The 17,743-nt window shown below is 35.7% G+C and overlaps 1 protein-coding gene across 7 annotated transcripts in view; it reads right to left on the reverse strand.

Moving 5' to 3' along the window:
• Positions 1–388: 388 nt before the first annotated feature.
• The window catches only part of RASGRP2 (RAS guanyl releasing protein 2), a 1,579,354-nt gene continuing 1,561,999 nt past the window's right edge, over positions 389–17,743 (reverse strand). For 6 of the 7 annotated variants that reach the window (XM_044076007.1, XM_044076006.1, XM_044076004.1 and 3 more), the window contains 2 exons: positions 13,439–13,518; positions 389–3,020 (listed from right to left, as the gene is read on the reverse strand). In XM_044076007.1, the coding sequence (XP_043931942.1) occupies positions 13,460–13,518 (59 nt within the window). In that variant the 3' untranslated portion in view covers positions 389–3,020; positions 13,439–13,459. Of the gene's footprint in view, positions 3,021–13,434; positions 13,519–17,743 lie in introns of all 7 variants that reach the window. The other variant, XM_044076010.1, reaches the window with a different exon arrangement.

The raw sequence follows: 17,743 nt of genomic DNA on the forward strand, positions 1-17,743 counted from the left end.
TGACTACCCATCTGGTGAATACATGTTTAGATTAAATAAATAAAAACAAAGATTGCAGAATTTCTAGTTGAGTGCTCAATACAGCTGAACCCAGCTCAGTAAAACTCACCTGTTAAATAAAGCAAGCAGTAGAAAGCCTAAGAAGCTGTATGCAGAATAAGGCAGTAAACGGCAAATGGAAACATTATACAATAGAGTATTGACTCCTCAAGTGAATGAAACCTGATAACATCTTATACCACATGCATAGTGGTATAAAATCCCAGAGAAATGAAGTATCATTTCTCTCTCTTTCATTGAAGTGCTATTACCAAAGCCAGCAATTATACAATGGCTAAAGGGAATGACAGAAGGCAAAACCAAAGGACACCATCAGGAGGGGAAGAGATTCATCATCACTTGGTCTGTTTATTGAGGCTTTTTCATAGAAGAGCTCAACTTTATTTTTCATGTTTTTGTTTTCCTTCTTCATAAAAGGAAACACTTGTACCATCTCACACCAAAATATATAACATTTCAATATGCTATTATGAGAAGACTCATCCCAAAATGCAGATGCAACATAATATCTTTTACTGGCCCAGTATAGGCTTTATAATTCTTCAAGGTTTTAGATTAACAGAAGCCATTCTTTGGTTGTTAATCATGCAGGAGTTATTGTGAAAGGAGAACCTCTCCTGCTAGCCAAAACCCACAAGTAATTGTGAAATCTATTTTGGTCCAGAAAAAGGAATCCATGTTCTACTGCCGTTATGTTTTCTGTTAGTGGACCACTATGACATTTCTTAATATTGTCTTCCAAAATGTGTATGTAACACAGGTAAACGTTTTGGCATGTTCAATCATTTTTTTCTAAAGAAAACTCAAGAAAAAGCAAAACATAAATTATAGTCTGCACACAGCTTTAAACAGTTGTACCAAAATAAACCAACAAAAAATTGCAACTATCAAACATTTTTTTTTTTTTGCAAATCCTAGATAAGGTATACTTTCTGCTATGGAGAGACAGTTTCCTGGAACTGTACATTGACAGGAATGTTTAATAATTTAATAAAATGTAATTCATTTTCATGTGTTCTTTAAAAAAGTACAGCTGTTGCTACATCCTGCAGACTAAACACTGTAAATTTGGCAAAGGTTAGAACATATAAATATCAATGTGTACATTCCGAATATGCATATTATAGTACAGACAGGTATCATGTAGTAAACTGACAAAATGTTTAGTTATGCAAAATATATATACTGTTTGAATCATCATTAGCATCTTTAAAAAATGTCTTTGATGATATGGAATCAGTTCCATGTGTAGCTTGTTTGTATGTTAGCACTGAAAGATCGTTATAAAGAAATATTTTTCTCAACATCACATACAGTACCTTTTCTTATTAAAATAATTACATTGAAATGAAACAATTGTTGGCATGAAATCTTATGTCTATAACAAGAGAGACAGAGAATGAAGCAGCAAAACTGTCATTGCATTATTACACTAAATCTTGAAACCATACATATGTTACATTTCTACATTATCAATAACATTTACAGCCACCATTAGCTCTTAACTTGGCTTAGAATGTACACAGATAAATGAGAATGTTAAATACTGTAACAACAAGTGCAGTTTAAAGGACTGGTTTCTCACTTTGTTAATACATGACAAAATGTTGCACAAACACTATTAAACTGTTCCAGTTTAAATATATGTAAATTACATAACAAAATCTTTCCTTTTCCTACTTTTAGCTTTCAGGAGACTACTAAAAATGTTGTCCGTTTATGTTGAGCATTGAATACATGCAAAGTGAAAGACCTGAACAAGATGAAAAATTAATACTGCTGTGTGAGGCCATCACTTTTTCAGTCATTAAATTCCAGTGTCAGGCAGCAGACAATATTATATGATAGTGGGTCAAAGGCAAGTGGAAAATAACTGCTAGGTCTTTTGAAACTTTAATAGTAAGAAATTAGTTCTAGACACCAGGAGTTCACCTTCTGCTTCCTTCAGATTATAATGCAGCAAGTGGTATAGCCCCTTCACTCTGACTTGCCACTAATGGCTATCTTCAGTAGTTCACTATAAGTGAGTTAATGAACCAACAAGACCTTGTAAATGGGTCTTTAGCCACTAGAAGAAACTAGCATGTTTTCTGTAGTCTGAAGTCACCCAGCTCAAGTCAGAAATAGTGGTATGTCACCAAGAAACAGGTTACCTTTACTTTAAACACTAGATAATGCCAATATGATCAAACTATTTATATACACTGGCACAAAAAAGTCATCCAGAAAAAACATAACACCTTAGAAGGGAAAAGGAAGACTGAAATGTTATACAAAACAGTGAGAAAGTTCAATTGCTGGCAACACAGGACAGGCTGTGCACAATGTGTCAGCAGAAATAATAGTTTACTTTGTTTACAAACTACAGATTTTTCTGTGATATTCCATCAATGGAAGCTCATTTAAAAAAAATCATTATTCTGCTTGTTTTTTACAGTCTGTTATATCTTATACACCATTAAACCATTTTAAAACATTTCTTACTACAGAACTTAAAACATTTTTCCAGTTTAGACCTTGAAATATTACTTCTTGTAACTGAAAACCTCATTAGCCTCATCTTTGGCCAATGCACAGATGACCTAAAATCTATTTCTTTAGTATGGTTTGCTGTTTCAGTTGTGGAAACGTATTGAAACCATATATTGTATTGATCCTCAGAGTTTTTTTTTCCTTATTGCCTTGCCATGTTCCAGTGGTGTCTATGAACAGCTTACAGTCTTGTGAGATAACTGCAGCACAGCAATCTATGTTGCAGAATGCTGCCATTTCGTAGATTTACTTCCACAGACCTGATTACACTATGAGATCAAGGAGAAAGTGAGAAAGAAAACATAGCAGCCATTACATGCATATGTGTAAAAAATATGCCAGTGCACTCATGACCTGCAGTGGTTGTGAGCAGAAAGGTGAATGTTGTGTTCCAGTGGAAAGCTTGCAGGAGTTCTTCTGGCTGTTCACTACAACAGAGAAAAACATTACTTCATGGTGTATGCAATAATTAAATGTGCTATTGCTGTACATTCATATATTTCATTTGTATTCCCACTATTTATAAACAAGGACAAACTCAGTAAGCAGAATAAAAACTAGAATGAACAGCAGATGCAGGGTGGTATCCAACGAGACAAAGCCCGAATAATGAAAAAATTCTTTCTTTACTCAATCCAATGATCAAAATGAAGTACAAATACACATAAAGTCACAGTTTAAAAATGATAAAACAACAAGTTAAGCGCTTTCGTCAATACTCAGACTTCTTCAGAACAGTGAACTGCTGGCTGATAACTCCTTAAATACACACCCAGTCAATTAGTAAAATATTACCCCACATCATTTCCTTTCAATTAAGAAACATCACAGGAAGTGTAAGGTAGTAGTGAATACTCCCCCCTGTTTGCAAGTACACAAAAAGTCAACTGACCAAATGATAAATCAATAGTGTCACATGTAAAGAATGTTATAAGGCAAAAAATACCAATGACAATATAAATAAATCATAACATAAATAACTGTTTAAGTTTCAAAAGTGGTGCTATAGAAATTCTATCATTAAGGCCTGGAGGGGAGTATGCATTCAGTCTGATCTGCCACTTTAACTCAATGTACTCCAAATATTCCTCAACAGGTCTGCCCCTTTGTCCCAAATCAACTTGTTCAAGAATAAAAAAACTAAAACTGTGATTACTTTGGTCATTAATATGCCTAAATAATGCATTCTTCATATTTTTCTGCTTGATGTCATATAAATGTTGGTAGACTCTAAGTCTAAAAGCATTTTTTGTTTTCCCCACATAATAACCTTGGCAGTTTTACATACTGCAATATAAACAACCCCCTTAGTATAGCAAAACATTTTCTTTTTATTAGTAATGGATCCAAAATTCTTAAGATTAAATTTGTCTATATCCATCATGAAAGGGCACTGGGGACATCTACCACATTTATACGTGCCACCTCTAGTGAGATTAGGTTTGCCTTTTTCAAGTAGTCCTTTTATTGATGTACTCTTTTTATAAACTATAGTGGGTCTCTTACCTATCTTGTCCAAGACCCCAATGTCATTATCAAAAACCTTCCAATATTTATGTATTTGATTTCTTCAAAATCTGCAGAATATGTGAGTGTCAATGCATGTGTAAAATAGTATTATTGTGCCTCACATTGTTGTGGCCATCCCTATTGCCCAATAGGGCTCTAAAGTGTCCACTGGTCCTCTTATTTATAACTTCCTGAATGATGTTTGATAGAAAAGGCTCTGGATAACCTCTTCTCTGAAACATATTGGACAAATTGTCACATTCCTTGGTAAAGTCATAAATGTCAGACACCATCCTGGCCAATCTAACACATTGGCCCTTGACCAGGGCCTTCTTCTGGTGCAAAGGATGTGCACTAGTAAAATGTAATAATGTGTTAGAATAGGTTGGTTTCCTATATAGTTGGGAAATAAAACAGTTGTTCACATAATCTTTCTTTATGGTAATGTCCAAATAATGAATATAATCTAGATCCTTGACCATAGTAAATCTCAAAAACTGGTGGTACTGTTCATGCGAAAAGAACCTATTCAAATCTTGTTCTGATTGATTCCAAAACAGGACAATATCATCAAGGTATCACCCATACAATACCCATGAAGTCCTGAATTGAGTTAAAATGTATTGATCTTCCCAATGTGCTAAGACAATGTTGGCGAAGATTGGTGCACAACATGCACCCATGGCAACTCAAGCCTTTGTTTAAATAAATGTCCTTCAAATGTAATGAAATTGTTTTCCAAAACCATCTCCATACAAGTACGGATGGTCAAGATGGTGTCATGATTCAATGACGAATTACTGCATAGAAACTCATAGAACCAGTCCAGACCTATATCATGTGGTATAACTGAAAACAGGTCACAGACGTCAATAGTCACCAGGATGAGGTTACTGTCATACATATTCTGATTGACTTTACCAAGGAAGTCCCATGAGTCCTTAATTATAGTAGTCCGATTATCAAGGACCCCTTAGTCATACTGTCAATGTATTTTGCTATACTAAATGTTTTGGAGGCTTTAGCATCTACAATGGGTCTTAAAGGTGGACTGTGTATTGATTTGTGATTTTTGGTATTCCAAATATGGTGGGAATCCTGGGATGTTTGGTTAAAATGTAGTTGTGTGTGTCTAGTGTGATTTGTCCATTCAGTAAAAGTTGCTCCAATTCTAAGTCAATGTTACGATATGCTATGTTTAATTCATTTCGTGAGGTCTCAGTGTACACTTCACTATATAGTATGTCAAACATTCTACTATTGTAATCATCAGTATTCATAATAACCAGACCCCCACCCTTGTCCGGTTTCATAAGTCTTATATTAGTCTGATGTAAAATTTCACTCAAAATACCCTTCTCCTCTATTTTTAAATTGTCTATGGGTGAGTCATTATGCCTATAACCCAATCGTGTTCTAATGTCGTTTTCACATAGAACCTCAAATATTTGTACCAAAGGGTGATTGGGAGGTTGAAAGGTACTTGGTCTTCTAAGGTTTGAGCCACAAGTAAAATTACTATCAGGAAAAAATAAAGCTAGATTTAATTTCCTTGTAAATAGTTTTAACTGCACCATAACATCTACTATGTTGCCCTTGCTAGTAGGCACAAAATTCATACCTTTGGATAGAAAATCGGCCCATTCCCTAGTGACAGTAAGACCACTGTAATTATAAATACTTAAGTCACCCAAATCATTAGTCACAATTGAAAGAATCACATTCTCAGTCTCAGTATGTGATGGGCTGCTTATCTCTGGTAGTTGTTCCATCCCCCCTCCCCCTTCGTGGTGCAGATCGAGGACTGTAATAATTCGACCTCATCTGTCTTTGGTTGATTAGCCTCTCCGATCTCCTAAGGGGGGCTTGTTCTAGAGGGATTTCCTCTCCTTTCTTATCATCTTGTGTCTCACAAGCTTGCCCTAACGTATAAGTACTGTGATTACCAGTCATTTGATTAAATTGCCCTTTTGGGGGGTCTGGATAAGCCACACCCTTCTCATAATCCATTTTGTCCCTACATAACTTCCTTTCCTTTCTCCCTTTTAAATCACTGAGTTCGTTATAGACAGTATCAAACACAGCATTAAAAACATTTTTCTTAGATTCAAACAATAAGTCATTTTTAATGTTGACATCTACCTGATTAATTTCTCTTAACAATAATGCCATTTTCTTATTGTTATCCACAATAAGAATACGTAACAATTCACAGCCTTGTCTGTTAAAAAATCCCAAAAGTTCTTTGTAAAGATGTGAATCCTTTTCCAACCCGGTTGGATATTTTCACATTCGTAGTCCTTTAGGGACTTGCTCCCTCTTAATACATTCAGTTAGGTACTCATTTTCTAACTGAATTTTCTTATATTTGAATAACAAAGTTTTAAACATGTGGATTTGTTGATCTAGTGTACCTAGGTCAGAATTCACATTCTCGTTCCTACAATTTAAACCGAGATCAGTTTTTAACCAACGTTCTATGGAAATGTTAACATAGTCCGCTTCACGAGGCTCATGCATATTCAAGCCTTGAGTGCCAGATGCACCAATGGTAGTGGAATACGTCACTTCCTTATTCCCACTACCCTGGCAATTATTTCCTTGTCCCGGAGGAATGGAAGAACAAGAACTAGACTGTGAAGTGTCCAAAGGTCTATTACTCAAGCCAGCATTGTCCCTGATAATATTATCGACCTTGGCTGACAGTTCAGCAACAGTCTTGGTAAGAAGCGTCACAGATGTCAAGACACTTTGTAAATCGGCACCATCAACGCTGGTCACCTGGCCACTTGCATCCATAACAAAACACCGACAAACTCAGTAAGCAGAATAAAAACTAGAATGAACAGCAGTTGCAGGGTGGTATCCAACGAGACGAAGCCCGAATAATGAAAAAATTCTTTCTTTACTCAATCCAATGATCAAAATGAAGTACAAATACACATAAAGTCACAGTTTAAAAATGATAAAACAACAAGTTAAGCGCTTTCGTCAATACTCAGACTTCTTCAGAACAGTGAACTGCTGGCTGATAACTCCTTAAATACACACCCAGTCAATTAGCAAAATATTACCCCACATCATTTCCTTTCAATTAAGAAACATCACAGGAAGTGTAAGGTAGTAGTGAATACTCCCCCTGTTTGCAAGTACACAAAAAGTCAACTAACCAAATGATAAATCAATAGTGTCGCATGTAAAGAATGTTATAAGGCAAAAAATACCAATGACAATATAAATAAATCATAACATAAATAACTGTATTAGAACTTTTTTTTTTTTAGTGACACACAATGCTTTTTTCGAACAATTTCATGAAAGCATTAAAGTGAAAAATATTTACAGAAACTACATCAAGCAGAGCGACAGAAGTTCATAATAGTTATTTCTGCAATTAAGGTACAGATCTAGTACATTATGATACAGATTTAGTTAGATAAGTTAAACATAAAAATGTCAGCTTCCTTTGCAGTGAGGTTGTTGCTGTGGCTATGATATATACTGTAGAGGTGACAATCAGCAACCAATGGCCAGCTCTCATATAATGGGGTGGTGTACTGTGGTTTCTATTGTAGCAGTGCCCTCTGATGGACAGTAGATGACAAACCCTAGGTACAAAGTGTTTTCTAGGCCTGCATGAAGGCAGCATGATATAGGATGACATGATGGCACTACAGATACCGCAATGGTACCAATAGTTGTGTGCAGACTGCACATTCAACACACAACAGAATACTGTGAGTTATGAACACAACTAAAAATCCTCTCAAACTAAAGATGATGGCCACTTGGAACTTGATTCTTACCTCCTAAGATTCCAGAAAAGGGTAACCCCTTGCTGAATTGGAGACACTTCCCCACTTATGGGGTGATTTAGGATGCAATGTAGTATAGGATAGAAATCACTTTGTCTGGCACTTTAGCTCACCAAGCATTATCCAGGTAGTTTTGTGTTTGATTCCTTCAATTTCTACTTGTAAATGGTGCAACTCTAAAAAAGCTACTTAACCAGACAGGGCTACAAGATCATGGCTAAAAATGAAGCAGTCGAGTCAGCAGGGCACTGAGGGAATAGATGGTGATGTGTGTGTGTTTGTTTATATATATATATATATATATATATATATATATATATATATATATATATATATATCTATATATAAACACTTTGGAATTTCAAAATACTGAAATGTCGAATTTCAGTATCTTGAGACCAAAGTGTTGAATCTGCAGATGCGCAAAACTGCAGAATACCAAACCTAGAAATGTCGAACCCACGGTACTGATGGTGCGTTAGGTAAGTTTGATGTTTTTAAGAGTTTTGGGGAGGGTTTGTGAGTGTGTCGCAGAGTGTTAGGTGTAGGTTAGGGTATGTAGGTGAGTGTGAGTGTGTCAGTGTTGAGAGTGGTGGTGTTTGTATCTGTGTGATGTGTGTTTGTGCAAGGGGAGTATGGAATGTATGTTGGTGGGTTGTGTGTGTGTGTTGGTGTTTAGTGTGACCTTGGAGTTAGTATATATAAGTAGGGGGGTGTGGGGGCTCAGCCCCCTACATGGGGGGGGCAGGGGGGCTTGCTCCCCTGCTTATAGGAAGGGTAGGTGTGTGTGTTTGTTTTGTTGTGTTCATGTGTGTTGTTTTGCTTTGCTGTATTGTCAGGAGGTAGGTGTATTTGTGTTTTGTATGTGTGGTGTAGTGTTTTTTGATGTTCATGGTTTTGGTTTTCGGCTTTATAGTCTCAAGATACTGAAATTTGATATTTCAGTATTTTGAGATTATAAAGTGAATCCATATATACACATAATATGCACACACCCATACACATGTATATATGTATGAAAAGAAAAAAAAAACACTATCATACATGCTCAAACTGAAAAATATAATGTATGTATGTTGCTACTTTGTGTTTCTTTATGTTTTTAAAGTTTCCTCATTTTACACAATTTTTCAGAAACAAGTGATACTAAATGAGTATAGTGCAGATGTGTGAACACACTTTACATTAACTAAAGATGTTTGAATAAGATCTCTGCTGCTGTATCTATCAGAATGAAAGATAATTATACCTCAAGTGAATGTATGACCATACAAGCCCATCTTCCAGAGCTTTTGGATTTTGTCTAAGCAGGGCAGCTCAGCTCCACACCACAAAATTCAATGGAATGCATAGCATAGCATAAAAGGGGGAAGTACCCACTTCTTTCTTTTTTTTTTTTCCTGTTAATCACCAAAAACAGTGTTTACTGAGGCCAACAAGAAAGTTGGAAAGTTTGTTGTGCCATAAGGGTAATGCAAGGATTCAAGTAGAGCTATTTCTAGTAACTGCAAAACTGCTGTAGAATCAGAAGTAAATAAACTAACAACCAAAATGAAACCTCTGTCAGACTGCAACCTGGTGGCCACCTCTGCAAATCAAATAAAATGTAACAAAACTTGAAATAAATGTTGCTCTATTTAAAAGTTAAGTGCTTTTGTCTCCAATAGAGACAACTTCAGAACTACTTCAATAATACACAGTAGGCTATTTAAATAGTGTTCAGCCATGATTAATCCCCTCTTAAACAAAACAATTCGCTACAGGATGATGGCATGAGTGAGGAAGCTTATACTACAGCAGTAGAGGGTATGTTTCTATTGGTATATTCATCATAAGTATCATTACTACAGCATCAGGTATACTATAGGGGCCTGCAACAATGGCACAGTGGAATAAATCCCTGACTATGACACAGCCAACCCAAGTTCAAATAGCAGCTTAGGTATTTGATGGTACAGGTGGGGAGAATAGGTGTGTCTAGTCTCAAAGTGATGAATGAGGTGTGCATATTTGGGGTATATATGCATGGTTTGACTTCCTTGGTGGAGACTGTGGCCACAGCATCCTGAGGGCATCTCACTGGAAGTTAGAAGTGGTCCAGTATTAATGACTGTTGCACATCCCACTCATAGGGGGGCATGTAGGAGGTGCGGTACAGTGAAAACTCTCTCTCAACAGCTGAATGACGTTGTTCCAGGCCAGAACATTCATTAGAGTGAGCCTGTGGAAGAAAATGAGCGTCAAGTAGCCAAGGCAACTGAGGAGAGGTATCCAATCAGCTAATAGTCATCTGTGATGCAAACCAAAATAACCTCAAAATCAATGAATCAGTTACAATGCAGGAAAGTAATAAAGCAATAAAAGATCAAGCCAAAGAGGTTGGAAGATCGAGTCTCACAAATACTTTGTGCTGAGACATTCCTGAAAAAGCTCACTGTAGTGACAGAGTACATTAGAACCTGGTCTTTTAGGGTGTTTCTCCTGTGCAGGTCATAACAAAAGGCAGTGCCAACTACCGCTTGGAGGTGCATCTTCCTTGGATAATACAAAAGCTAATCAGCCTGTCGAGATAAAAATACTAACTGCTGAGCAAATCAAAGAGGGCACTAATGCCCGATGGACACTGGAAACTCAATAATACTGTTAATGCCATTTCTGAAACAATTTTGGGCATGAAGGAGGGAGTGGTCCTAATGGCCACCTTCTCATTGTAGAAGCCCATAAATGGCCCTAAAAACATTTCTTCCAAGACAGAAATACAGTAACTTATGTGCCCAAGTTTCTACCAAACAGGAGTTTAGATAATTGGGCTTATGAAAAGAAACTGCAGTTCTGGGGGAACTTTTACTCTTTTTTTTCTCTTTGTAATTAGAAAGTCCATTAATTGATATTGTTTAGTAGTTTAGCAAGGGTTGTGCTAAGATTTTTAAGTTTATAGCTTCATACTTCCTTTATTCTAGTTAGAATCATGTCTGTTTACTGGTAGTAATGTTCTCCAGTTGGCAAGTTGTGATTATAGAATATCAAATTAAGTAAAACACTAATCTATGTTTTTTCATTATAATAAAACTGAATTTCACACTAAGGAAGCTGATTCAGGTGGACAGGGTTTTTTGGGGGGATAGGCTTTGTGTACAATACGTAAAGTTGCATTTCTTTTTACATTGTGGTGAATCTGTAATGTGGCCTGCATTTCATTTTTTTTTTTATTTATTTACATTTTTAAGAGAAGCCAAATGCAGACTACAGATTAGGGGAGTTGTTTTATGTGGATTAGATGGTGTTTTGGAGAGTTATGTCTCAGTTTTATAAGTGTAATGTACTGTGTAAACTTGTACTTCAAGTTTTTAGCAAGTAGTGCAAGTATGGGGGGGTAATGACATTTTAGTACCTTTAATGATGTGTTTAACCTATAGATGAACTGCTGATGGCATCCATGATTTACCTCTATCTAGCTATATACATATATATATATATATATATATATATATATATATATATATATATGGGTCTAGGACACATGCTCGACTAGCATATGTCCGAATCGCAAAACATTGAACACACATACATGAAAGCGCTTAACATCAAAAAGCACTTCCATGTATGTGTAGTTAAAAAAATAAATAAATCTACGTTTCTGCAGGGGGGCTTCACCCCCCCTGCACCCCCCACACTTTATTATTCTCACTCGAGATCGCACTACAGTGGGGAAAAGGGAATTTTCCCTTACCTGCACTGTAGTCCAATCTACAAAACAGGCACACATACACGGAAGCGCTTGTCGATGTTAAGCGCTTTCATGTATGTGTGTTCGATGTTTTGTGATTCAGACATATGCTAGTGGAGCATGTGTCCGGAACCCATATATATATATATATATATATATATATATATATATATATATATATATATAAAATGGGTGTACTTTTAAAGCTTGAAGTTTCAAAACTTAGAATTTCTCATATATATATATATATATATATATACATATATATACATATATATATGGATCTACTACTTTTGATCGACAGCACATTTGATTGAAAACTAGTATTCATGGCAATTAACAGGGATTTGTCCCCCTCCCCAAAGTTGTGTGACCCTGGAGTTGATATATAAAGGTAGTGGGGGTTTGGGGGCACAGCCCCCCCACCTAATTTCCTTTAAAAGAAGAAAATAAAAGAAAATGTATATATTTTAAACGAAAATAGGTGGGGGGCTTCACCCACCACACCACCCAATGTGGGAGGCTGTGCCCCCTACACCCCCCTACCTTTATATATTAACTCCAGGGTTGCACGACTTTGGGGAGGGGGACAAATCCCTGTTAATTGCCATGAATACTGGTTTTCGATCAAATGAGTTTCAATCAAATGTGCTGTCGATCAAAAGGAGTAGATCAATAGATATATATATATATATATATATATATATATATATATATATATATATACATATATACATACACACACACACACACAGACATACACACACATATGTAAAACTGACACTGTACCAGGTATGTGTTATCACACTCCTACCAGGTGGATCAAGGTGAGGATATATGTAAACATATATAGGAAGGGAGGGGCACATGCAAGCATACTGAGAAAGATGAGCAGTTTCTTACACATAGTATTATGACACCTGGTTGACCAAGCATTATGACCAGGAATTATAAGATGTCTTTGCATTTTTGGGATGCATAAGGATCATGAGATAGACCTGAAGAGGAACTGTTCATCAATTAAAGATTCCTTGCACTTCTGCAAAACATGGAGAAAAGCCAAGGTAGTCCAAAGCAGGGTTATACTAAGGTAGGAGGAGGTCACAGTTTAACAAAAGACAAGGACTTATTATAAGGGATCAACTTGTAGATCTAATAAGGATGGGGGGGGGGAGCAGTACCCGAGGTCTTTAACCACTTAGTGAAAAAGAGTCAATATGGCATCTTACAGAAGACAAGCATCAGAATGTGGGATTGTATTACTAAGCTTTAAGTGGTTGTATTCAGAAAAAAATGTTAGTAGTTTATACCTTTATGGAAAGAAAGCAAAACAGCACAATTAATACATCAGAATTGGTACAGGAAGAAAATTAGGAATGTGTTTAAGCTAATAAGGAATGCACACTTAACTGTAACAGAGAAAAGTAATATAATTAATAGAAATTAAGATCTGTTAAAAATGTTCAGGATGAAGAAACAGTTAAACTGATACAATATAGCCAGGGCAATTTTCCTTTTTCCCAAAACTGTGCTTTCTATATTCCTGCCTGTTGACACAGACACACTCGCTGCAGCAAGGTATGCATTTCTTTCCATTTCTCAGTGAATGCAGATCTCAGCCCCATTGTCCACTGCAGGCAGGAATGGAACTATATCAGCAGTAATAAAAAAGTTATTCTGATGTCGCTATATAAACTGACATCACGGAGGCCAAAATTAATTAAATGTACAAAACAAAAATCGCAAAATGTATCATCATCAAATGCAAAAGTTCAGAGAGTTTCTACTCACTTACTAGAACAAATGCACATGCATGTTATAGATGATCATCATAAACGTCATCTTCTAAAGATCCATTGTCATCTTCTATTATCTCTGAAAGTAGAGAAGAGGAGAAAAGAAATTTATGCACAGGAATTCTAAAGCTGAACGGTGCCTAGTGCTGTAGGTAAGTACAAGTTAAACTGCTTTTCTCCTGACAAGTTAGCAGCAGCAAGCAGAAAATTCTGAAGTTATCAGCTGCTAGTTACCGGATACAAAACAAACTAAACAAATAAGGTGAAAACAAAGCTCAGTTTAACACAAGCAGCAAACACTAGATATCTATACTTCCAAAAAGATTTAGCTGAAATGATAACTCAGGAGTATAACCTGAACTAACCAAGTTCTTTAGTAAATGATCCCCAGGCACAGAAAACACTTTAAATACCCAGCTGTGTAACTATTTAACTGGAGATTTCAAGGCAAACTTGTTCAAACAGATTGTGAAAGTTGCTTAACATGTTTTCATGAACTCACAGTAATACTATGGAACAAATACTCCCTAGATCAGTCTCCTTAAGTTGCAGGATATCACTGTTAAAAAAAAAAATTGTAAGGATACTTCCAATGTATTCCTGCGGCATGTATGCCTATAATGATGTATGACATGGGTACCCTTAGCACAATTCCTACAAACAGCAAGGTTCAAACAAGTAGATCCTGGAAGACAGTATGCATTACTACATTTGGTTGTATTATTTTCTATAAGACAGCATAGTAGTGTTAACTACCTCAGAGTTCTTAATACTCACCCGCAACAAAATTCTCTTTCTACTGCACTCAGTACTTCTCGCTGTCTGTTAAATGTTAATCACACTTGTTATATGGAATGCCAACAAGAGGCACTGTAGCTCTGTGATTAAGTATTTTTTCACAGAGTCCAGAGTTCATTTCTGAGCTCCAACTGCTGTCTCTGTGAAGTAGCCATGCTCCTGCAATGTTCTTACAAGGGTTTTTGTTGATAATGTAGTGTACTGCTACCATCAGATGGCAGAACTCACTGTTCCACCAGTTCATATATAATTTGCATGCATCCTGTATTGTCAGAGCTGAGAAGTGCCCTCAGTGTGCCACTTAACTAATTTAGCTGATAACAAAAAGAGAGAAAAAACACATTTGCATGAATGGGACACCTTTGTCACAGAGACAAACACATACCAGAAAAATTTTCCTAGTATAATTTTAAACAAGTCCTTATTTAGCAAGGATGCATGATAGTTCTTCTGTTACTATATTTGTTTTGATATAGCACATATACAGAGAAGTACAGTGAAAGATACCACCACTGCAATCTTATTATGATTCAGCTTTGAGTGTAATGATTCAATTATCCTGCTGTGAAATTCAATAAATATATACAAAAAAGAATAATACACAAATGCAGATATCTGAGAATGCATTATGCTTCACTATTTATTTGCTGATTGGAACTTTATGATTAAATTTTTGTTAATACACTCGAGAAAATATCCATTTCCAGTGACTTTCATAGGGCTTATACCAGTATGCTAATGTAACATTTATGCCAAAGTAAGTAGCTCCACTGCACAGGAAAAAAATCTATATATATATGCATCTCCCTTAGAATGCAGTCAAAGCCTGAGTCAGAAAAACAATTGCACACACATATGGAACAGAAATATAAAACTGGCATAGCTGCAACATGTTGCAAGACAAAATATCAAGCAGACAGAAATAAAATGTGAACTCTGCATCTGGAACAGGATCACAATATAAAAAGGTACTATATTAGATAAGACTGTCAAACGATACCGTCAAATTACAGCTTTTGAATCTATACAGCTGTCACCAATTTAATTTGTGATGAATGGGTGTATAATCTTAGCCAGTGTTACCATATAATATGTGATGGCCAGTGGCTGCAGTTTCACAATCTGCCCTGCTAATCTTCAAATATATAAGGGGAGACCAACCATAACCATGTGCAAGAAATGAACAGTATTGCCTTTTATAATAGCCAGTGCCTGTCACACTCAAAAAAGCTTTACCTTGACCAGCAGACTCTGACTACAGAGTAGAGATACAGTAAGTGGCTCCCCAGTAGCCAGTATCTCATCCACCCTACTCCTATATTCCAGTGCAGTCTTATCAACAGTAACTGAAAACTTACCCAAGATTATTTCTATATGCACACATACATGCAGTATTTTCTAGGAGGGGTTAATGCTATCACCCAGTAGCGATACTGCTTAACTTTTGTTATGGTAATACTACAACCAGACAGACCATTCTAGTGCACCAAGATCAAAATTACTGTTAACTGTTAGCTGCCAAGTGAAATCAGGAATATGTAAATAGACCCATTTCAAATTGTATACAACAGATACAAATTAATGGATGTAGGCATCTTTCATGAAGACAATTTATATTACACAGCAAAGCTGGCCTAAAATGCCCAAGTGTTGCTTAATGGGATATCCTCTTCCCAAACTGCAGCAACCCTCGAGTTGTTTTCATGTGTAATGAAAAGTGAGACGTGGCTTTGTCCAAGACATTGGAAATACAAGTTTAAATTCCCTGTTTATTTAGCTGTTTTTGATTAAATTCAGAATTCAGCTAAAAAGAGGGTGAAAACAAATTTCAACTGTACTTTTAGATTACACAAGGAGACTGCAGCTGTAATTTAGTGTCCTTTATTATTATTATTTTTTTTTGATGGCTTAGACATTACTATTTGCATTGCTTGTGGTGGAACTTTACTCAGCAACGTGAAAAATAATCTTACTTAGTGTGGAAGTAAATGTACATTCAGGTGTCTGTAGTATGTACAAATGAAAGGAGCCCAATTGATATGTTTAAATAAAAGAATAAATAACTATTAATGCTCATTTAAATAACATTACTAAAAAAATCTGTCAAGATAATTTGACAAATTTAATACATGCACACATATATAAAAATGTATGTATGAATGTATGTGTATGTGTGTGTATGTGTGTCTATATATATATATATATATATATATATATATATATATATATCTATATATATATATATATAAACACACACACACACACACACACACACATATGTATATGTGTGTGTGTGTGTGTGTGTATATATATATATATATATCAATATTGGAAAACAAACAGTGAGCTGACCCACGGCCAGGTTAGAATATAGGCTTTTTAATGTTCGGTAAGCGCTTTCACAACACAAGGTTGCATCTTCAGATCATTTCAAAGTACACCAAAAAACAGCCCATATATTTAAAATCAATGAGACACAGTGTCCAATAGACAACAAGATACAATCAAACCATCAATACGGAAATTAACTATGCATAACTAATAAACCTAGTCTAATTACTTTGCCTTTCACTATCGAATATGAGTTTCATCCTATCAGAAAACTGTTAATACTTTTGTGTCCAATCAAAATGCAACTGAATTAATGTCATGATTAAAGTTCTTATTAATTAATTCAGTTGCATTTTGATTAATTAGACTAATTTTATTAGTTATGCACAGTTAATTTCCGAATTGATGTTTTGATTGTATCTTGTTGCCTATTGGACTGTGTCTCATTGATTTTAAACTAAAGGCTGTTTTTTTAGGGTATTTTGAAATAGTCTGAAGAAGCAACCTTGTGTTGTGAAAGCGCTTACTGAACATTAAAAAGCCTGTATTCTAACCTGGCCGTGTGTCAGCTCTCTAGTGCTTATTGTTGTCTAACATTGATAGTATTTTCATTTTTTCTGACTAATGAGCAGTTAATCCAAGCTGCTGGTGTAGTTTTCTGGATTTGGAGATATATATATATATATATATATATATATACATATATAAAACCTGCCGTGTAACTGAAAGGATAAACTATTGGAGAGAAGCCTGCAAGTAGTAAAATAAAATGAACATGCCAATGTTTTTTGGCATTCCTTTCCATACATTTTCTAGAAAACACACACACAAAATATATGTACACAATTACAGATGGAGTGAAAAATAAGTGCCTTATAAGCTAGGCACATGCCATGTGCATTTCTGTCCTGTAGTATATATATCTTCAGAGAGCTTAAGAGTAAAATTGCATTTCATTAGGAAACTACACAAACAAGATAATCACCATTCATAGAAAAATATGAGAGTTCTGTACTGGTTTGTCCTCCAGCATCATACTAATTTGACAACAGTAAGAAAAGGTCCTAATCTAAGGCAAAACTTAGATGGGATAACCAATCAAAAGAAAGCAACGGAGGTTAGTGGACCTGTGTTAAAATGAAGAGCCTTGACCAGTAAAAGATGTCGAATGACTG

Source organism: Protopterus annectens, chromosome 6.part1, assembly GCF_019279795.1.
Source record: "Protopterus annectens isolate FY-2018-M chromosome 6.part1, PAN1.0, whole genome shotgun sequence".
NCBI classification, from domain to species: Eukaryota; Metazoa; Chordata; order Ceratodontiformes; family Protopteridae; genus Protopterus; species Protopterus annectens.